This window comes from Anolis carolinensis, unplaced genomic scaffold (genome assembly GCF_035594765.1).
Source record: "Anolis carolinensis isolate JA03-04 unplaced genomic scaffold, rAnoCar3.1.pri scaffold_11, whole genome shotgun sequence".
NCBI lineage: Eukaryota > Metazoa > Chordata > Lepidosauria > Squamata > Dactyloidae > Anolis > Anolis carolinensis.
In genome coordinates, this window is record NW_026943822.1 from 14,834,262 (window position 1) to 14,857,759 (window position 23,498).

Here is a 23,498-nt window from a genome sequence, read left to right on the forward strand (position 1 = left end):
CAAATTCAGCACCAAAACATCATGTTATACAACAAATTTGACAGAAAAAGTAGTTCAATATGCAGTAATGCTACGTCATAATTACTGTATTTACGAATCTAGCACCAAAATATCACGGTGTATTGAAAACATTGACTACAAAAATGCGTTGGATAATCCAGAACGTTGGATAAGTGAATGTTGGATAAGTGAGACTCTACTGTACAATAATATACATAGAATGGACAATGAACAGGAAAAGAATAAGATGTGAACATTCAGTACTCCCGACAGCGATATTAAATAGTTTATTTATATTTTAAATGTTTTTCAATATACAGGTTAAAAAAAATAAGCCGTCTTCTGAAACAAATAATATCCTTTAATATATAATATATATATATTTATATATAGAATAGGGGCATAGATTGCTGTATTGCATGAGAATGGGCAGACTTTGGTTCTCACTTTCTTGTCAAAGGTAAATGCTTCCTAAACAATGGCCTGCAACGGGCAGCATGGCAGCTGGAGGCCACACTGGATGGTGCATTCTGGAAAACTGGGCACGCTGTAAAACTTCAGCCGTTTCTTGAGGTCACTTTTCTTCAGCATCAGCACCTCTTTGGGCAACTTGGAAAGGAATTTCTCGCCAATACAAGTCCCGCTCTTCCCAAAGTTGTCTGTTGCCTTGGGATGGCTTGACTCGCCAACGTCGGCCATTGGCACACTGAAGGAACGAGCTGTCTTTTTCTTGTTTTGGACACATAAGCTGGAGGAGACCTTCTGGCTGGTTGCATTCGGGCTCTCTTCTTTGAAACAATTGTCTAAGTTTGGATCCTCAAGCACTGCTAGATCTTCATTCGCAAGCCTTGATGGAAAACTGGAAGACGCTCTTCGAGGCTGGACGGTTATTTTGGCGAGAGAGATTTGGCAGTCTTCCTTCTCTGAGAAAAAAGGAGAAGGGGCACCGACTGATTTCGGACTGAGGCTGCTTATCATGTTGAGGATGTGCTCCTCGTCCTCTGGGATGCCAATACGCCTCGGCATACATGGCAGGTTAACAACTTTCGCTGCAGCCTCTTGGATGAGGGACCAGTCCGTCCGGATGTCCTCTTGGGTCGTAAACTGAGACGTTACCGTGAAGCGAATGATTAACTTCTTTCCAAGCATTGCGGGGATCACGAAGAGCTTCCCTGAATTGTTTAGCTCTTTTAAGACTTTTTCGGTCATCCAGTTGGGACCCTGTTTTGAGAAAAGATGCATATTTTATACAAGTTGATGTTTGTAAGATGCAAACATTTACTACTTCATGGTTCACTTTTTGCAGATTCACTGTTTCGCGGTTTTTCAATCTATATATATAAAAGGATAAAAAATTTCACGAAGAGCTTCCCTGAATTGTTTAGATCTTTTAAGACTTTTTCGGTCATCCAGTTGGGACCCTGTTTTGAGAAAAGATGCATATTTTATACAAGTTGATGTTTGTAAAATGCAAACATTTATATGTTTTATGATTTTATGTTTATATGTTTTAAATATATTTATGTGATTGTATTTTATTGTGTATTGCTGGGCTTGATCCCCATATGAGGCACCCTGATATAAAAATAAAATTATTATTATTATTATTATTATTATTATTATTATTATTATTATTATTTTATTATGACACAGCAAACAAGATAGATATGCTGGATTTCATATCACAAAATCACAAGTCGAACACTTCCCAAGTGTCTAGGACTGTGTGATGTATTTTCGGATGATGTGTGCAGTTCCCAGTAGGGTGGCCTTTTGCAGTTGGCAGATCGTAATTTTGTCAATGTCTATTGTTTCCAAATGCCGGCTGAGATCTTTTGGCACAGCACCCAGTGTGCCCATCACCACCGGGACCACCTGCACTGGTTTCTGCCAGAGTCTTTGAAATTCAATCTTGAGGTCCTGATAGCGGCTGAGTTTTTCCTGTTGTTTTTCGTCAATGCGACTGTTGTTGTTGTTATTATTATTATTATTATTATTATTATTATTATTATTATTATTATTGGCCCTGGTCCCTCCCACAGTCTATTTTGGTTGCTCCAATAATCTTTTCTAGCCCTATTAAAAAGCACATGGCCTACTAAATCTTGTCAAAAGCTTTCGGAATCACTGGGTTACTGTGAGTTTTCAGTGCTGTATGGCCATGTTCCAGAAGTATTATCTCCTGACGTTTCGCCCACATCTATGGCAGGCATCCTCAGAGGCTGTGAGGTGTGTCGGAAACTAGGTAAGTGGGGTTTATATATTTGTGGAATAATGTCCAGGATGGGAGAAAGAACTCTTGTCTGCCTGAGGCAAGTGTGAATGTTGCAGTTGGCCACCCTGATTAGCATTGAATGGCCTTTCAGCATCAAAGTCTGGCTGCTTTGAAGCTGAAAGATATATAAAACCCACTTGCTTAGTTTCCAACAGACCTCGCAACCTCGGAGAATGCCTGCCATAGATGTGGGTGAAACATCAGGAGAGAATGCTTCTGGAGCATGGCCATACAACCCGAAAAACTCACAGCAACCCAAGCCATGTTCAGTTCAAGGTTTTGCATGGATGTGCAGACATGTATGGACATTTCCTGTTACAATTCACTAATATGAGTGGAAAGTTACATCCCATCTTGGCTGTTACTGTAATACTCTTATCCTCTTTATTTGTGTTTATTATATAGATCAACTGTTATATAGTAGAGAAACCTTTTAGCTTTACCTTTAAACGAAACACAACCAGTCCCAGGTGTCTCTTGGCTGGAATCTCAAACAGAGAGTCCGTTCGAACCAATGACTCAAAATATTTGGCCATCTCCGTGCCCTGTGGTTAAAAAATAATAATAATAATTGGATATATTTCCAGTAATTACAAAAAAATATAACATACAAAATTAGAATAAAACCTTTGTCTGAAATGAAAGGGTTCCCCAATTATCTTCAGAGCATGACACTATATAACACTATATAATAAAGGTTTCCCCTGACATTAAGTCCAGCCGTGTCCGACTCTGGGGGTTGGTACTCATCTCCATTTCTAAGCTGAAGAGCCAGCGTTGTCCGTAGACACCTCCAAGGTCATATGGCCGGCATGACTGCATGGAGCGCCGTTACCTTTCCACCGGAGCAGTACCTATTGATCTACTCACATTGGCATGTTTTTGAACTGCTAGGTTGGCAGAAGCTGGGGCTAACAGCGGGAGCTCACTCTGCTTGCCGGATTCAAACCGCCAACTTTTCAGTCAGCAAATTTAGTAGCTCTGTGGTTTAACCCGTTGCGCCATCGGGGGCTCCTAGGTTGGCAGGAACTCACCCCACTCCCCGGATTCGAACCACTAATTTTTTGGTCAGCAAGTTCAGCAGCTCAGTGGTTTAATCCGCTGTGCCACCAGGGGATGGAGCGGTACCTATTGATCTACTCACATTTGCATGTTTTTGAACTGCTAGGTTGGCAGAAGCTGGGGCTAACAGTGGAAGCTCACCCCACTCCCCGGATCTTTCAGTCAGCAAGTTCAGCAGCTCAGTGGTATAACCTGCTGCGCCACTAGGACTTACCCCATGTTAAATCACATCAGCCTATGACTGTGTGCATTATGTGGATGCACACAGGCTGATGCAACCCCTACACTGCATTAAATGGCAGTTGGAGAACGGCAGTTGCAGCACTTTCCTGGCCACTGTGGCACATTAAAATAGGTAACTCAGGATCCTGCTGCAACTTTCAATGTGCCATGTCACTGAGAGAGCTGGAGTTGTCAGAAATGAAACAAAATACTAGTACTGTACCTTGCTAGAAAAGAACATTGGGAAACTACTTTTCACAACTCTTCCCACAATCTCCCATCCATTTATCTTTTCGCTAGCATGACCAATGTTGTCTCAGATTAGAACTTTGGGAGACTGGAATTTGGAACGACATCACCCAACAACCCTCAACCAACATGCTCAGTTCTGCTCTGTACTTCAGTTTCTTTTGGAGCTAAACAATGAGCCATTCATTCACCTACATGTCTGACATGGTCTTGGAGCTTTTTCACGCCGAACGAGCGAATCACAAACCAGAGTTTCAAAGAGCGAAACCTTCGGCTGAGTGGGATTTGCCAGTGCTGTAAATCAAAACCAGAGATGGGTTAGTCAAAAGGTGGACATTGCAACCTGCCAGTTTTTGTGCCCATTAGCACCCCGAAAAGTAAAGGTAGTAAAAGTTATACCCTGACATTAAGTCCAGTCGTGTCCGACTCTGGAGGTTGCTGCTCATCTCCATTTCTAAGCCGAAGAGTCGGCATTGTCCATAGACACCTCCAAGATCATGTGGCCGGCATGACTGCATGGAGCACCGTTACCTTCCCGACGGAGTGGTACCTATTGATCTACTCACATTTGCATGTCTTTGAACTACTGGTTTGGCAGAAGCTGGGGCTAACAGCTCACCCCGCTCCCCAGACTTGAACGACTGACTTTTCGGTCAGCAGTTTAACCCGCTGTGTCACCGGGGGCAATTTAGACACCTCCAAGGTCATGTGGCCGGCATGACTGCATGGAGCGCCGTTACCTTCCCAACAGAGTAGTACCTATTGATCTACTCACATGTGCATGTTTTCAAAGGTTTTTTTTTTTCGTGTCAGGAGCAACCGGAGTTCTGGAGTGAGAGAATTGGCCGTCTGCAAGAACACTGCCCAGGGGATGCCCAGATGTTTTGATGTTTTTACCATCCTTGTGGGAGGTTTCTCTCATGTCCCTGCATGGAGCTGGAGCTGATAGAGGGAGCTCATCCGCGCTCTCCCCGGGTGGGATTCGAACCTGTTTTCGAACTGCTAGGTTGGCAGAAGCTGGGGCTAACAGCGGGAGCTCACCCCGCTCTCCAGGTTAGAACCACCAATCTTTCGGTCAGCAAGTTCAGCAGCTCAGTGCTTTAACACACTGCGCCACCGGGGGCCTTAGCACCCTGAAAATCTGCACTGCAATCTCTGCATTCCCTCATTTTATCTAGTTTCCCTAGACTTTATCCAAGATTTTATCATTATGTTTTTTGTATGTGATTTTTTATGACTTGTTTTTATTGTCGTTTGATCTGTTTTTATATTGTCAATGACTGGGCTTGGCCCTATGTAAGCCGCCCCGAGTCCCTTCGGGGAGATGGGGCGGGGTATAAGAATAAAATTATTATTATTATTATTTTATTATGACACAGCAAACAAGATAGATATGCTGGATTTCGTATCACAAAATCACAAGTCGAACACTTCCCAAGTGTCTAGGACTGTGTGATGTGTTTTCGGATGATGCATGCAGATGCCAGAAGGGTGGCCTTTTGCAGTTGGCAGATCGTAATTTTGTCAATGTCTATTGTTTCCAAATGCCAGCTGAGGTCTTTTGGAACAGCACCCATTGTGCCCATTACCACCGGGACCACCTGTACTGGTTTCTGCCAGAGTCTTTGAAGTTCAGTCTTGAGGTCCTGATAGCGGCTGAGTTTTTCCTGTTGTTTTTCGTCAATGCGACTGTTACCTGGGATGGCAACATCAACGATCCAAACTTTTTTCTTTTCCACAACTGTGATGTCAGGTGTGTTGTGTTCCAGAACTTTGTCAGTCTGGATTCGGAAGTCCCATAGTATATTTGTGTGCCCATTTTCCAATACTTTTGCAGGTTTGTGATCCCACCAGTTCTTTGCTGCTGGCAGGTGGTCTTGAGGCATAAGTTCCAATGAATCATTTGGGCCACATAGTTGTGCCTCTGTTTGTAGTCTGTCTGTGCGATTTTCTTACAGCAGCTGAGGATATGATCAATGGTTTCGTCTGTTTCCTTGCACAGTTTGCATTTTGGTTCATCAGCTGATTTTTCGATCTTGGCCTTATTTATTATTATTATTATTATTATTATTATTATTATTATTATTATTATTATTATTATTATTATTATTTGAAAGGCTTGTTGCTTAACCTGACAACCTTTGGATCTTAAATCCAATTACTGGTGTGTAGCTGTAAGACCAAAAAGTCTCCCTTTCCGTAGAAAATATATAACTTCAATAAAGCTAACTAGACAAAGTTTTTAACAAACCTGGAAGCGGTAGTGAAAAATATTTTTTCTTAATTCTTGTTATACCTCCACTGCCTTGCATTTCCATCTAAATCACATACCACTATCATCATCCCACTGAGTCTAAAGAGACCTAAAATTTTTTATCTGATCTAAGTTAGCCTTTATTTATAATCATCAGACTTACCATGAAATCGGTAGCTAAACCCGAATTGGGATGCCTGAGGTAGATGGGATTAACACTGAATGTTTGCTGCAGCTTGTATTTGTCCTTGACCCTAGGGAAGAGGGAAAAATAATAGATAGGAAGGAATCCACAGAGGAAAAACATCATATGTGTAAATATTCATGTGGTCTTTTGTGTCACGCTTACCAGAATGCTGTGCAGTCAAAGTGAACCATCATCCATTTGGAAGGGTTGAAGGCGAAAGAATCGGCATGTTCAATTCCTTCCAGAAACACTCTGAATTCTGGACAGAGGAATGCCGTTGCGGCATATGCAGCATCGACATGCAACCAGAGTCCCTCTTGAGAACCTGGGATGGAATTGACAATGGATTTTATGAAGATAAACTAGCTCAAGCCAAATTTCACAGCAAACAGGGTTGGCCCTAGGGCTACGCTAGCCTCACACAAGAGGTTGTATTGTTGATGCCTTTCCAATGTACAGTGAACGTAAAATACAGACAGTCTCCAAGTTACGGACAAGTAGGTAAAAGTAAAGGTTTTCCCCTGATATTAAGTCTAGTCTTGTCCAACTCTGTGGGTTGGTGCTCATCTCCATTTTTAAGCCAAAGAGCCGGCGTTGTCCGTAGACACCTCCAAGGTCATGTGGCCAGCATGACTGCATGGACAACCAGGTCTTAACTTTCTATGGAAAGATAAGGGGGAATTGGTATGTAAATTTTTTAAGTGTAACTCCAGCCAAAAAAATATATTTTAAAAGCTTCGGAGAGCATAGAGAACGGGAACGGTGAACACTCTTCTGGCATTTCCTTTGCTGTCTGTGCCTCTGTTCAGAAGGTGTCACCTCACTTTCTGTCCTAAGAGAATTGGATTTTGGAAAATTTGGTTTGTTGTGGAAACAAGGAATGGGGATAAAGCTTCAGTGGAGACACCTTTCCTCTGTGATAACTCTTCCAGGAATTAATTTCCTTTCTTAGGGATAGATTTCTCTCACTTCTTGTTGTCTCACCCTCATTCCTAATTATAAGTCATTTGTAAGTTGGATATTGAGCTCCTGGTGGCGCAGTGGATTAAACCGTTGAGCTGCTGAACTTGCTGACTGAAAAGTCAGCAGTTCAAATCCGGGGAGCAGGGTGAGTTTCCGCTGTTAGCCCCAACTTCTACCAACTTAGAAGTTTGAAAACATGCAAAGGTGAGTAAATCAATAGGTACTGCTCCAGCAAGAAGGTAACAGCCCTCCATGCAGCCACATGACTTCAGAGGCATCTTCGGACAATGCCAGCTCTTTGGCTTAGAAATAGGGATTTGAAACCCGATCTCCAGAACTCTAGTCCAAATGCCCAAACCAATGCAATATAGGTAAAGGTAAAGGTTTTCCCTGACGTTAAGTCCAGTCATGCCTGACTCTGGGGGTTGGTGCTCATCTCCATTTCTAGGCCAAAGAGCCGGCGTTGTCCATAGACATCTCCAAGGTCATGTGGCCGGCATGACTGCATGGAGCAATATACTGGCTCTCTAAAAAATATCTAGCATAAGACAAGTATCATTCATAGCAGGAGGCACCTTGGTCAATATCTAGATTTTCTAGGGAAATTCCTTTGGAAGAGCAATGTGGTTGCTTACATATTGGACCCAGCTCCGAAAGGCTGTCGAAAGCACAGACACCAGTTGTACCCAGAGTTGCACAAACCTAGACGAAACCAGAGATGAGTCAAGAAAATACAATGAGACCTCAAGAAAGGAGATAAAAGGTATTGATCAGCAGAATATCCAAAGTGTTAGTAAACAACAAATTAAAGTATTATATTCAGTTGTAGGTATCACACAATTAATAGGCTACTAGCTGTGCCCGGCCACGCGTTGCTGTGGCAAAGTCTGGTGGTATGGGAAATAAAGTATTGAGGAATTGGTGGTAGTTAAGGTAAAGGGTAAAGGTTTTACCTTACATTAAGTCTATTATAAATGGGTTATATAGCTGTGTAGAAGGGCCTTCAGTCTACACTGCCATATAATCCAGTTAAAATCTGATAATCTGTATTTTATAGGCAGTGTGGATGAGGCCTAAGTGAAGCCTAACTCTGCCTGTCCCCTGGGCTAAGTGGGTTGCTAGGAGACCAAGTAGGCAGAGCTTAGCCTTCTAACTGGCAGCAATTGGATAAAAACAATTATTCCTCTCCCTCTAATTAAGACTTTATTTTTCTTTTCTTTTTGTTGTATGAATGTAGAGGCATGGATGAGGGGTTGTGCTGCCAAGTTTAGTGTTTCTGGGATCTGTAGTTTTGTTGTTTTATCCTAGGCCGAAATTTTATTACCCTTTTATATATATAGATTGAAGTACAATTGCTCAATGTGTTGTCGAAGGCTTTCACCGAGTTGTTGTATGTTTTCCGGGCTGTATGGCTATGTTCCAGAAGTATTCTCTCCTGACGTTTCGCCCACATCCTCTGAGGATGTCTGCCATAGATGTGGGTGAAACGTCAGGAGAGAATACTTCTGGAACATGGCCATACAGCCCGGAAAACATACAACAACCTACAATTGCTCAACTGTGCATATTGCTGTTGATCTAGTGATCCCATGATCTTGAAAATTAATGATTTGAAGTAGAGAGTATTCAAGGAGAGATTACAAAACTTACAAAGATTGGTACCAGGCCACGGCTTCTGTCCTCTTCAATGGCTTTTTTCAGGGTTTCGCCTCTCAAGGAAAAATTGTCATCGACAGGCAGAAATCTCATCTTCACCAGGGATATCAAGCCTGCCTTTTCAACTGAGGAGTGGGCCTGCAGAGAAGACCCCAGCAGTCAACCTTTGGAGTTGGGGGTCAAAAAAGACCCACACAACCACAAGTAAACACCCCTCACAGCCACTTACCTGATCTGAAGCGTAAGCAATAAAACGAGAATTCAGAGTAGAGTCCTCGGTGTCTGGCTCAGATTCTTTCATTGCTAGAATTTTATTTTTCCTTGCTGCCAGGAGAGCGATCAAAGTGGATTCGCTAACCGTACTCTGGACAGAGGAAAGGGGGAAACGGTAGGGGAAACAGATTAGCAACACACAGGGATACCACAGTTAACTAAGTACAGTATTTATTTATTTATTTACAGTATTTATATTCCGTCCTTCTCACCCCGAAGGGGACTCAGGGCGGATTACAATGAACACATATATGGCAAACATTCAGTGCCAACAGACAAGCAACATATATAGACAGACACAGAGGCATTCAACATTTTTTTCCAGCTTCACGATTCCAGCCACAGGGGGAGCTGTTGCTTCACTGTCCACTAATGGCTGTGCTTCCTCATTCCATTCCTCGTGTTTTGCTGGCAGTTTTATGATGTTGTAAATTAGTTAAATTAGCCTCCCGCATAAAGCATACCTAAATTTCCCTAATTGACAGATGCAACTGTCTTTCGGGGCTGCATAGGTCAACAGCAAGCTGGGCTATTTAATGGTCGGGGGCTTAACCCGACCCGGGCTTCGAACTCATGACCTCTCGGTCAGTAGTGATTTATTGCAGCTGGTTACTAGCCAGCTGCGCCACAGCCCAGCCCAGTAGAATCTCACTTATCCAACATTCTGGATTATCCAACGCTTTTTTGTAGTCAATGTTTTCAATACCTCGTGATATTTTGGTGCTAAATTCATAAATACAGTAATTACTACATAGCATTACTGCTATTCAACTACTTTTTCTGTCAAATTTGTTGTCTAACATGATGTTTTGGTGCTTAATTTGTAAAATCATAACCTAATTTGATGTTTAATAGGCTTTTCCTAATCTCTCCTTATTATCCAACATATTCGCTTATCCAACATTCTGCCGGCCCGTTTATGTTGGATAAGTGAGACTCTACTGTAACAATGATAAAGTGCCATACGCTTTTAAAACAGAAGAAGTATTCTAATGACAGCTCTATTGGGCCTATTCATTCAAAGCCTGGCTGCTTCCTGCCTGGCGGGAACCTTTGTTGGGAGGTGTTTGCTGGCCATGATTGAGTCATGTCTGGAATTCCTCTGTTTTCTGAGTGTTGTTCTCTATTTACTGTCCTGATTTTAGAGTTTTTTAATACCGGTATCCAGATTGTGTTTGTTTTCATGGTTTCCTCCTTTCTGTTGAAATTGTCCACATGCTTGTGGATTTCAATGGCTTATTTATAGTCTGACTTGGTGGTTGTGAGAGTGTCCCAGCATTTCTGTGTCCTCAAATAATATGTTGTGTCCAGGTTGGTTCATCAAGTGCTCTGCTATGGAATACAGTTTCAAAGACATTAGTGTCTTTGTTCCTTCATCAGGATCTCTAGTCACTCTCCATTGCAAACAAACATACTAGCTTTGGAGACCTGAGCATCCAAGCATTCTCCCCTTGAGTGCCACTCACCTGCAATATGCCTCCACCTCTGCTGTCTGGGTGATAGTGCAAGAAAGTATGTGGGAGACCCAACATTTGTGCCAACCAGTCCATCACGTTCATTTCCAGTTCCGTGCAGGCAGGGCTAGAAGCCTGGAAGGGACAAGATAAATACAGTAGAGTCTCACTTATCCAACATTCGCTTATCCAATGTTCTGGATTATCCAACGCAGTCTGCCTTTTAGTAGCCAATCTTTTTGTAGTCAATCTTTTCAATACATTGTGATGTTTTGGTGCTAAATTCATAAATACAGTAATTACTACATAACATTGCTGTGTATTGAACTACTTTTGTTGTCAAACATGATGTTTTGGTGCTTAATTTTTAAAATCATAATGTAATTTGATGTTTAATAGGCAAAGGTAAAGGTTTTCCCCTGACGTTAAGTCCAGTCGTGACCGACTCTGGGGGTTGGTGTTCATCTCCATTTCTAAGCCGAAGAGCCGGCATTGTCCATAGACACCTCCAAGGTCATGTGGCCAGCATGACTGCATGGACAACCAGGTCTTAACTTTCTATGGAAAGATAAGGGGGAATTGGTATGTAAATTTTTTAAGTGTAACTCCAGCCAAAAAAATATATTTTAAAAGCTTCGGAGAGCATAGAGAACGGTGAACACTCTTCTGGCATTTCCTTTGTGTCCGACTCTGGGGGTTGGTGCTCATCTCCATTTCTAAGCCGAAGAGCCAGCGTTGTTCATAGACATCTCCAAGATCATGTGGCCGGCATGACTGCATGGAATGCCATTACCTTCCCGCCGGAGCAGTACCTATTGATCTACTCACATTTGCATGTTTTCGAACTGCTAGGTTGGAAGGAGCTGGGGCTAAGAGTGGGCGCTCATTCCACTCCCGGGATTTGAACCTAGGACCTTTCGGTCCACAAGTTCAGCAGCTCAGCGCTTTAACACACTGAGCCACCAGGGCCAACAGGGATTTAATGTAATGGGAACACAATCGGTCGATACTTTTTTGCAACTGGGTTGTTTGTGTGTTGATTTGACACACAAACAACCCCCAAAACCCCAAATCTACTGACCAATTGTGTTCTCATTACACTGACTCCCTGCCAGTTATGTTTGCATTTAAAATGCCAATTTTTAACTTTGTTTGTGTTTTTAAATACATTACAACTGTACCCTCGGTTCACTTCTGACATGAAGTTCAGCAGCTCAGCGCTTTAACACACTGTGCCACCATCAGGGGCCCAAGCTTTTCCTTAATCCCTCCTTATTATCCAACATATTCGATTATGCAACATTCTGCCGGTCCGTTTATGTTGGATAAGTGAGACTCTACTGTATTGTAAAGGAATCCCTTTTTACTGGACCAAATTCTGTTCAGGGAAGAATACATGAACATTTCATCTTCTTGCTGAGTTGTGGTGTTCCTGCCCTAGAGTGCATCTACACAGTAGAATGAATGCAGTTTGACACCACTTTAGCTGCCATGGACCAATGCTATGGAATCATGGCAGTTGTAGTTTGGTGAGACACAAGCACTCTTTGGCAGAGAGGGCTAAGGATGGGATTGCAAAACATGTTTATAGTATTTATATGGCGCACTTTATCCAGTCTATTTTTACAACCTCTCCGTTTTAATCCATATTTTTATTACGTTTTTGTCATTTACTTTATTGGTTAATGTTTACATTTTTAATTGTGCATGTCTCTTGTCTCTTGTTGTGTTTTATATTGTTATTGTTTTTATTCGGGCTTGGCCCCATGTAAGCCGCCCTGAGTCTCCTTTCGAGATATATTTATTTATTTATTTACAGTATTTATATTCCACCCTTCTTTCTCACCCCGAAGGGGACTCAGGGCGTATTACAATGAACACATATATGGCAAACATTCAATGCCAACAGACAAACAACATATATAGACAGACACAGAGGCATTTAACATTTTTTTCCAGCTTCACGATTCCGGCCACAGGGGGAGCTGTTGCTTCACTGTCCACTAGTGGCTGTACTTCCTCATTCCTTTCCTAGTGTTTTGCTGGCAGTTTTATGATGTTGTAAATTAGTTAAATTAGCCTCCCGCATAAAGCGTACCTAAATTTCCCTAATTGACAGATGCAACTGTCTTTCGGGACTGCGTAGGTCAACAGCAAGCCAGGCTATTTAATGGTCAGGGGCTTAACCCGACCAGGGCTTCGAACCCATGACCTCTCGGTCAGTAGTGATTTATTGCAGCTGGTTACTAGCAAACTGCGCACAGATAGATGCGGGGTATAAAAAAAAGTTATTATTATTATTTACCCAAGTAAATCCCAGGCAGTTGATGGCATCTGCCAACATGTCCCCCAAGAGCGAAGGCCAGGAGTTGAGTGCTGGGAAGTAGGCGTGCATGTGTGGACTCTGCCAATGGACCACCTGGGGAGAAGCAAAATAAGAAACTAAAGATTGGAAAGGGTTAATTTGACATGAACTGAGTGAGAAAATGATTGAAAGTGAGATTCCCATTCCATGCCATAACTTGCTGCCTCCTCACTTGCCACCAGAGACAGCTGCTTCATTTCATAGGGGAGCATGCTTGCTCCAATAATGTCTAACATTTATACAAATGACCAGCCACTGCCAGAATGGACAGAGAGTTTCATCTATGCTGACGATCGTGTCATCACCGCTCAAGCAGGGAGCTTTGAAATGGTTGAACAGAAGCTCTCCGAAGCTTTAGGTGCTCTTACTGCCTACTACTGGAAAAACCAGGTGATTTCTAATCCACCTAAAATGCAGATGTGTTTTTCACGGAGACATGCCGCATTATCACAGGATGTCTACACCCTACACTGCTGAAGAAATTATACTGTTTAGCCGGTATTGCACCAGCTGATATCTGTCGGGAAGTAGCAACCAGCAATGAAAGGACCAAGGCATTGATATCTCCAGCCCATGCTCTGTTCGGATATCAGCCAGCATGTCAACACCTTAAATCAAGAAACAGCTTCCTAAGAGCTACAGATCTACTTCATAGGGCCAAGGTTGAGAAAATAATAATAATAATAATAATAATAATAATAATAATGCAGACTGTGCAAGGAAACCGACAAAACCATTGATCATATCATATACACAGAGAAGCCATTGAAATCCACAAGCATGTGGACAACTTCAACAGAAAGGAAGAAACCATGAAAATGAACAAAATCTGGCTACCAGTATTTTAAAAACTCTAAAATCAAAACAGTAGATGGGAACCAACACTCTGAGGGCAGAGGGCAGCTAATGACTAAACAAAGGATGCCCCCAGGCAAGAGACAAAAACCTTTCCAATGCTAATTAGGGTAATTAACTGAAACATTAATGCTGGCTTCCCAGTGACAAAGGACTCTTGTCACACCCTGGACTCTACACAGATATATATTCTTTCCTTTCCTTACTTAGTTTATCCTTACCTCACAATCTCTGAGGATGCCTGCCACAGATGTGGGTGAAACGTCAGGAGAGAATATTTCTGGAACATGGCCACACAGCCCGAAAGACATACAACAACCCTGTCATCCCGGCCATGAAAGCCTTCGACAACACATTGATCATATCCTCAGCTGCTATAAGAAAATCGCACAGACAGACTACAAACGGAGCACAACTATGTGGCCCAAATGATTCATTGGAACTTATGCCTCAAAAACCACCTCCCAACAGTAAAGAACTGGTGGGATCACAAACCTGCAAAAGTATTGGAGAATGAGCACGCAAAGATACTGTGGGACTTCTGAATCCAGACTGACAAAGTTCTGGAACACAACACACCAGACATCACAGTTGTGGAAAAGAAAAAGGTTTGGATCATTGATGTTGCCATCCCAGGAAAACAACAGGAAAAACTCAGCCGCTATTAGGACCTCAAGATTGAACTTCAAAGACTCTGGCAGAAACCAGTGCAGGTGGTCCCGGTGGTGATCGGCACACTGGGTGCCATGCGAAAAGCTCTCAGCCGGCATTTGGAAACAATAGACATTGACAAAATTACAATCTGCCAACTGCAAAAGGCCACCCTGCTGGGATCTGCACGCATCATCCGAAAATACATCACACAATCCTAGACACTTGGGAAGTGTTCGACTTGTGATTCTGTGATACGAAATCCAGCATATCTACCTTGTTTGCTGTGTCATACAATGATAATAATAATAATAATAATAATAATGATAATAATAATTAAAGTTATTGGTTTTATAATCTACTTTGTTATTAGAATCAACAATAATTCCATTATTTTCCCCCCTCTTTCTCTCTCATTTCACCATCCCCAGTAATTGACCAAAACTTCCTTTTTTCCCAGCAATATTATGTACCTTCAAAATGGTAATCGGCCAAAACTTCCTTTTTTTCTCGGACAGTTACAACAGTTCGTCTGTGCCTTTAAGTCATTTCTGACAAGTATTGAATAAAGTGGTTTCCCTCTGCAGAGAATTACATAGGAAATCCTGGAACCACTTTGAGGCCCAGATGGTGATGACACAAACCACAGAGCATCGAGGCTCATTTCGCACGATTTTGTTAGTTTGTTGTCTGGCAGCCGCAATTTGAAGCTAACTTTGAACTTCCTTGAAGTGTCAATATTGTTAAAAATATTGATGAGAGCAACTAATTTTATATGCACCATATACAACCTTGGCTGTAGATTGTCTAACATCAATAGCGAATAACTCTGCTTTAAGTAATTATATTAATGTGTGCATCTCCAACATGTTTACATATTCCATCAGGTATGCAATATCTATTGATCTACACACATTTGCATGTTTTCGAACTGCTCGGTTGACAGAAGCTGGGGCTAACAGCGGGAGCTCAACCTGTCCCACGGATTCAAACTACCGACTTTCCAGTTAGCAAGTTCTACAGATTAGCAGTTTAACCCACTGCGCTCCTTAACAATATTTCAGTGGAAGAACCCAGGGACCATCTAGTCCAACCCCCTTCAGCTATGCAGGAAAAGCACAATCAAAGCATCCCAATCGATGGCCATGCAGCCTTTGTAATAACAACAACAACAACAACAACGACAACAACAACAACAACAAGAGCAACCCCAGGGCCATCCAGTCCAACCCCCTTCTGCTATGCAGGAAAAGCACAATCAAAGCACCCCAACAGATGGCTATCCAGCCTTTGTAATAATAATAATAATAATAATAATAATAATAATAATAATAATAATAATAATAGGAGCAACCCCAGGGCCATCCAGTCCACCCCCCTTCTGCTATGCAAGAGAAGCATAATCAAAGCACCCCAACAGATGGCCATCCAGCCTTTGTGATAATAATAATAATAATAATAATAATAATAATAATAATAATAATAGGAGCAATCCCAGGGCCATCCAGTCCAACCCCCTTCTGCTATTCAGGAAAAGCATAATCAAAGCACCCCAACAGATGGCTATCCAGCCTTTGTAATATTATTATTATTATTATTATTATTATTACTATTATTAAGGCTGGATGGCCATCTGTTGGGCTGCTTTGATTATGCTTTTTATGCATAGCAGAAGGGGGTTGGACTGGATGGCCCTGGGGTTGCTCTTATTATTATTATTATTATTATTATTATTATTATTATTATTATTATTATTAATAAGAGCAACCCCAGGGTCATCCAGTCCAACCCCCTTCTGCTATGCAGAAAAAGCATACTCAAAGCACCCCAACAGATGGCCATCCAGCCTTTGTAATAATAATAATAATAATAATAATAATAATAATAATAATAGGAGCAACCCCAGGGCCATCCAGTCCAACCCCCTTCTGCTATGCAGGAAAAGCATACTCAAAGCGCCCCAACAGATGGCCATCCAGCCTTTGTAATAATAATAATAATAATAATAATAATAATAATAATAATGATAATAATAATAATAGGAGCAACCCCAGGGTCATCCAGTCCAACCTCCTTCTGCTATGCAGAAAAAGCATACTCAAAGCACCCCAACAGATGGCCATCCAGCCTTTGTGATAATAATAATAATAATAATAATAATAATAGGAGCAACCCCAGGGCCATCCAGTCCAACCCCCTTCTGCTATGCAGGAAAAGCATAATCAAAGCGCCCCAACAGATGGCCATCCAGCCTTTGTAATAATAATAATAATAATAATAATAGGAGCAACCCCAGGGCCATCCAGTCCAACCCCCTTCTGCTATGCAGGAAAAGCATAATCAAAGCGCCCCAACAGATGGCCATCCAGCCTTTGTAATAATAATAATAATAATAATAATAATAATAATAATAATAATAAAACTTTATTTATACCCCGCCACCATCTCCCCAATGGGGACTCGGGGCGGCTAACATGGGGCCATGCCCAGAGCAATACAACATAATAAAATATAAGAACAACATATCATAACACCATTTAAAATACAATAAATAATAATAAACAGAACATCAAGAAATCAAGAAAAAAACAAAACAAAAAAACTATAAATCAAGGGCAGGCCACTTGAACACAAAGATAAAACCCGGAGTGAGAGGGACAGAGAAGTACTCCACTATGGGCAGGGACATTTGGAAGGGGTAATCTGGAGGATAGAAGTTCGGAGGGGAGTAATACGGAGATATATGACAGACATTACTCACCGAAAGCACAATGGAAGAGCCATGTTTTTAATTCTCTCCTAAAAGCTAACAGAGTGGGAGCTTGCCTTATTTCAGTGGGAAGTGAGTTCCACAATCGGGGGGCCACAGCAGAGAAGGCCCTCTCCCTTGTGCTTACAAGGCGAGCCTGGGATATAGGCAATGGTGATAACAGGGCCTCTCCGGATGATCGCAAGGAACGGGCAGGTTTATGGAAGGAGATACGATCACGGAGGTAGGTGGGTCCCAAACCATTCAGGGCTTTATAGATGATGGTCTGCACCTTGAATTGGGACCGGAAGATGAACGGCAGCCAGTGGAGCTCCTTAAACAAGGGAGTGGATCTCTCCCTGTAATTTGCCCCCGTTATTAATCTGGCTGCCGAGCGTTGGACCAGTTGTAATTTCCGGGCCGTCTTCAAGGGAAGCCCCACGTAGAGTGCATTACAGTAGTCCAGTCTGGAGGTAACTAGGGCATGGACCACCGTGGTCAAATCAGACTTCACGAGGTATGGTCGCAGTTGGCGCACAAGTTTGAGTTGTGCGAAGGCCCTCCCGGCCACCGCCGACACCTGAGCCTCAAGCGTCAACGCTGAATCCAGGAGGACCCCCAAACTGCGGACCTGTGATTTCAGGGGGAGTGCAACCCCGTCCAGCACAGGTTGCCACCCAATACCCCGATCCGACGCACGATTGACCAGGAGGGCCTCTGTCTTGTCAGGATTGATCCTCAGCTTGTTCCTCCTCATCCAGTCCGCCACAGCGGCCAGGCACTGGTTCAGCATCCGAGGGGCTTCCTTGGAGTCAGGTGGAAAGGAATAGTGGATTTGCGTGTCATCTGCGTAGAGATGGCAACGCCCTCCAAAACTCCGGATGACCTCTCCCAGCGGTTTCATGTAGATGTTAAATAGCATGGGGGATAAAATAGACCCCTGCGGAACCCCACAGGTCAATGGCCAGGGGTCTGAGCAGGTGTCCCCCAGCTTCACCATCTGGGAACGACCCTCCAGGAAGGACTGGAGCCACAGCAGAACCGTGCCCCCGAGCCCCATCCCGGAGAGCCTCCCCAGAAGGATACCATGGTCGATGGTATCGAAAGCCGCTGAGATATCCAGGAGAACCAGCAGGGTCACACTCCCCCTGTCCAGCTCCCTGCGGAGGTCATCCACCAAGGCGACCAAAGCCGTCTCGGTACTGTGCCCAGGCCTGAAGCCCGACTGCGAGCGGTCCAGAAAATCAGTGTCATCGAGGAACTCCTGGAGCTGCGTGGCAACCACCCGCTCCAGAACCTTGCCCAAAAATGGAAGGTTGGAGATTGGTCTGTAATTGTCACAAACCAATGGGTCTAGCGAGGTCTTTTTTAGCAACGGTTTTACCACCGCTTGCTTAAAACAGGATGGAAATGACCCCTGACCCAAGGAGGCATTTATTATGGCCACAAACCACTCCAACAGCCCATCTTTGGCCAGTTTAACCAACCAAGAGGGACAAGGATCCAGAGCACAAGTGGTCGCCCTCACAGACCCAAGAATCCCCTCCACGTCATCAGGAAGAACAAGCCGGAAAGAATCCCATAAGATGGAACCGACAGGTGCCTCGGTTACCTCCGCTGAAACCACAGTCAAGCTGGAGTCCAACTCATGACGTATCTGAGCAACTTTGCCTGCGAAATGGTGTGCGAAATCGCTACACCGAGTTGCCAAGTCATCGGGAAGCTCCTGGGCCTCAGGAGGCCGCAGGAGCTCTCCAACAACTCGGAACAACTCCGATGGCCTATTGGCTGCAGACGCTATGCGGGCAGTCGTGAAAGCTTTCCTGGCTGCTCGCAGAGCCACGGAGTAAGCCTTAATAGCGGCTTTAGCCCGTGCTTGGTCGGACACATCCTGAGATTTTCTCCAGATGCACTCTATAATAATAATAATAATAATAATAATAATAATAATAATAATAATAATAATAATAATAATAATAATAATAAATCACACAGTCCTAGACACTTGGGAAGTGTTCGACTTGTGATTTTTTTGATACGAAATCCAGCATATCTATCTTGTTTGTTGTGTCATACAATAAATAATAATAATAATAATAATAATAATAATAATAATAATAATAATAATAGGAGCAACCCCAGGGCCATCCAGTCCAACCCCCTTCTGCTGTGCAAGAAAAGCACAATCTAAGCACCCCCAATAGATGGTCACCCAGACTTTGTAACAACAACAACAACAGGGGAGAAGGAGGAAAGTGCAGAGCCCCTCAGGATGCTTCTCAGAGCCCCAAGGGCTGCTAAACAGATCCCTGTTTGGAAACCAAGAAGCTGAAACATACATTGACAATTCCTTGCTATAATTTTCAGTATTGCTTTCCCACACCTGTTCAAGATCACGGGCTGTTCTTATTCATATTTAAGAAGATACAAAGAGGATAAAAACACTATGAATGAATGACCTAGAGTTGATGTTGCAAACATATCAAGGCTTGGGCTGTGGCGCAGGCTGGAGAGCAGCTGCAATCAATCACTGCAATGAATCACTCTGACCAGGAGGTCATGAGTTCGAGGCCCGCTCGGAGCCTATGTTTGTCTTGTCTTTGTTCTATGTTAAAAGGCATTGAATGTTTGCCTATATGTGTAATGTGATCCGCCCTGAGTCCCCTTCGGGGTGAGAAGGGCGGAATATAAATGCTGTAAATAAATAAATATCCTGGGTCTCTCATTCTAATCCCATTGCATCTTACCCCAGGCATAATGATCTTCTCTATGTCTTTGAAGATGCTGTCCCAGCTCTCTGGCTCAAAGGGGGCTTTGTCGGGCAGTTGGTCTCTCATGTAGCCTGGCTGGACATCGGGAGACACCCGCCTTTCCCTCACGCTGGTTAAGTACTGGTAGATATAGTCCACCATCTCTTTTCCTGGAAGAAGCAACAGCCGTAAGTTCAAACTGAACAGTTCTTAACAATCCCATGATAATTTTTGTATGTTGTTATCCAAGGAGAATCAAAGCCTTGACAGATACACCGCCAGTTTAATCACTATCATAGAACCCAGTGTACTTTCAGTTACAAACACAATACAGTAGAGTCTCACTTATCCAATGTTCTGGATTATCCAACGCATTTTTGAAGTCAATGTTTTCAATACATTGTGATATTTTGGTGCTAAATTCGTAAATACAGTAATTACTACATGGCATTACCGCGTATTGAATTACTTTTTCTGTCAAATTTGTTGTCTCACATGATGTTTTGGTGCTTAATTTGTAAAATCATAACCTAATTTGATGTTTAATAGGCTTTTCCTTAATCCCTCCTTATTATCCAAGTTATTCGCTTATCCAAGCTTCTGCCGGCCCGTTTAGCTTGGATAAGTGACTCTACTGTACTTTTCAATGAAGGCACTTTACCAGTTGCCTGTTCTAAGTTCCCAAAGGACATAGAGCGGTGAAGGATGGACTCCTTAAAAACTAAGGGCTCATCTGTACTGATTATTTAATGCAACTCCAATCTGATTTGAAACTGCTGTTGGGAATTATTGGAGTTGAAGTCCCAAACACCGGGAGGGCTGAAATTTGCCTATGTCTGCTGCAGACGCATTTCTCTGGGAAGGTTAGAAAAGCAACACATTTGTCTTCGTAAGGTCCCATCTACACTTCCATATACAGTAGGGTCTCACTTATCCAACACTCGCTTATCCAACGTTCTGGATTATCCAACGCATTTTTGTAGTCAATGTTTTCAATACTTTGTGATATTTTGGTGCTAAATTCATAAATACAGTAATTTATAAATACATTAAGGTCCCATCTACACTTCCATATACAGTAGAGTCTCGCTTATCCAACGTTCTGGATTATCCAACGCATTTTTGTAGTCAATGTTTTCAATACTTTGTGATATTTTGGTGCTAAATTCATAAATACAGTAATTTATAAATACAATAAGGTCCCATCTACACTTCCATATACAGTAGAGTCTCGCTTATCCAACGTTCTGGATTATCCAACGCATTTTTGTAGTCAGTGTTTTCAATACTTCGTGATATTTTGGTGTTCAATTCATAAATACAGTAATTTATAAATACAGTAAGGTCCCATCTACACTTCCATATACAGTAGAGTCTCGCTTATCCAACGTTCTGGATTATCCAACGCATTTTTGTAGTCAATGTTTTCAATACTTCGTGATATTTTGGTGTTCAATTCATAAATACAGTAATTTATAAATACAGTAAGGTCCCATCTACACTTCCATATACAGTAGAGTCTCGCTTATCCAATGTTCTGGATTATCCAATGCATTTTTGTAGTCAATGTTTTCAATACTTTGTGATATTTTGGTACTAAATTCATAAATACAGTAATTACTACATAGCATTACTGTGTATTGAACTACCTTTTCTGACAAATTTGTTGTATAACATGATATTTTGGTGCTTAATTTAATGGAATTAATTATATATACGTTTTTAAGGTTTTTATAATGTGTTTTAACAATGTTATTCATAGATCTGTTTATATTGTTTTGTTTTTATGATTGCTTTTTGGGCATTAAATCTTGCCAATTTTTGTAAGCCGCCCTGAGTCCCCTCGGGTGAGAAGGGCAGGGTATAAATGTTGTAAATAAAACAAATAAATAAATAATTTGTAAAATCGTAACCTAATTTGACGTTTAATAGGTTTTTCCTTAATCCCTCCTTATTATCCAACATATTGGCTTATCCAACATTCTGCCAGCCCCTTTATGTTGGATAAGGGAGACTCTACTGTAATCAAGTTTCTGAATTCAGAGTATCTCCTTTGACCTGAGCCGGACTTAGGTATTTTTCAAGTGTAGGCGAAAAGAATTTTGGTGCCCCGCCCCCCAAACCAATCACTGAAAAATAAAAGTGTTGGATAAGCGAAAATGTTGGATAATAAGGAGGGATTAAGGGAAAGCCTATTAAACATCAAATTACATTAAGATTTTACAAACTAAGTACCAAAACATCATGTTTTACAACAAATCAACAGAAAAAGCAGTCGAGACTGAATTCGCCTCACTGTTGAACCGCCTCTGGCTTTGACTATATGGCAGTGTAGACTCATATAAATTATGATCATTTTGAGAGACCACCTAAGTGCAGAAATCACCCAAAGCTCAGCAGGGACTCCAGCAAAACATGCATCTCCCTTTGAAACCCATCCACCTACTCACCTCTCTGTCTGTATTCCTCAGAGTCCATGTTGTTGCTGTCTATAGGTTCTTGCTGTCTACTGAGCTTCCTTTTTTTGCAATGAACGGAGCACTGACCGCTTTGTCTTTCCTCTGCTTTTGCCCCTCCATCCCGTTGCCTTTTTATACCCTTTTTATCTGACACGCTTGTCAGACTTTCCATCAGCAGGATGTTAGGAAATTGTTTTTGATGGCTCCTCCTTCATTTTGCTTCTCCTTTCTCAGTTTGTCTAGCATTCCTTTGAAGTCTAGGAAATTGGAGGCCACATTCATCTTTTCACTGCAATGGGAAACAGGATGCAATTCATGTTCCACTACGTGCCTATAAGGAGGAAAGTGCCAACAATGTTAGAGCAAAACATTCACATTTTTGGAGAAAGATGGTCTGACATGCATTGGGCTAAATCTGGGTACAATTAGAATTGAATGGTTCTCAGTATCTGGTGCAAGACGATGTTCTGTATCTCTTTGGTTCCCAAGAGATGTGGACAGAAAATGCAGTGTGTGTGTGTGTATCCTCAGCTGCTGTAAGAAAATCACACAGACAGACTCAAAGCACTCCTCAAAGCACAGCAGACAAAAAAACCAGTACAAGAAAACCGCACTACAAACTAGAGCTGACAGCTGGCACAACAAAACACTGCATGGAAAGTTCCTTGACAAAATTGAAGGAAAAGCTGATAATGAGATGACCTAGCTCTGACTCACGAATGGGACCCTGAAGAAGGAGACAGAAGGCTTGATCCTTGCAGCCCAGGAGCAAGCCGTCAGAACAAAGGCAATTAAGGCTAAGATCGAAAAATCAGCTGATGACCCAAAATGCAGACTGTGCAAGGAAACCGACAAAACCATTGAACATCTCCTCAGCTGCTGTAAGAAAATTGCACAGACAGACTACAAACAGAGACACAACTTTGTGGCCCAAATGATTCATTGGAACTTATGCGTCAAGTACCACCTTCCAGCAGCAAATAACTGGTGGGATCACAAACCTGCAAAAGTATTGGAAAATGAGCACGCAAAGATACTGTGGGACTTCCAAATCCAGACTGACAAAGTTCTGGA

The 23,498-nt window shown here is 42.3% G+C and overlaps 1 protein-coding gene across 2 annotated transcripts; it reads right to left on the bottom strand.

Moving 5' to 3' along the window:
• Nucleotides 1–261: 261 nt before the first annotated feature.
• Nucleotides 262–23,098, bottom strand: hdc (histidine decarboxylase). 2 transcript variants are annotated; one of them, XM_003228879.4, is made up of 12 exons: nt 22,416–23,098; nt 19,963–20,135; nt 12,901–13,014; nt 10,608–10,730; nt 9,098–9,232; nt 8,863–9,006; nt 7,848–7,914; nt 6,412–6,574; nt 6,226–6,316; nt 4,004–4,102; nt 2,719–2,820; nt 262–1,221 (listed from the first exon to the last, which is right to left on the bottom strand). In XM_003228879.4, the coding sequence occupies exons 1-12, from the start codon at nt 22,594–22,596 to the stop codon at nt 472–474; spliced, it is 2,142 nt and encodes a 713-aa protein (XP_003228927.2). In that variant the 5' UTR covers nt 22,597–23,098; the 3' UTR covers nt 262–471. The 2 variants fall into 2 exon arrangements, with proteins under 2 accessions (XP_003228927.2, XP_062819352.1); XM_062963282.1 differs by having other exon boundaries at nt 1,097–1,421.
• Between the last annotated feature and the right edge of the window lie 400 nt (nt 23,099–23,498).

What these genes read in the sequence shown, in the direction of transcription:
- hdc (XM_003228879.4), bottom strand. Translation starts at nt 22,596, where the DNA reads ATGGAAAGTCTGACAAGCGTGTCAGATAAAAAGGGTATAAAAAGGCAA. An exon ending in AGAAGATCATTATGCCTGGG is followed by an intron (nt 13,015 to 19,962) that starts GTAAGATGCAAT and finishes GCTTCTCCCCAG; the next exon opens with GTGGTCCATTGGCAGAGTCC. An exon ending in TTGCTTACGCTTCAGATCAG is followed by an intron (nt 9,007 to 9,097) that starts GTAAGTGGCTGT and finishes TCTTCTCTGCAG; the next exon opens with GCCCACTCCTCAGTTGAAAA.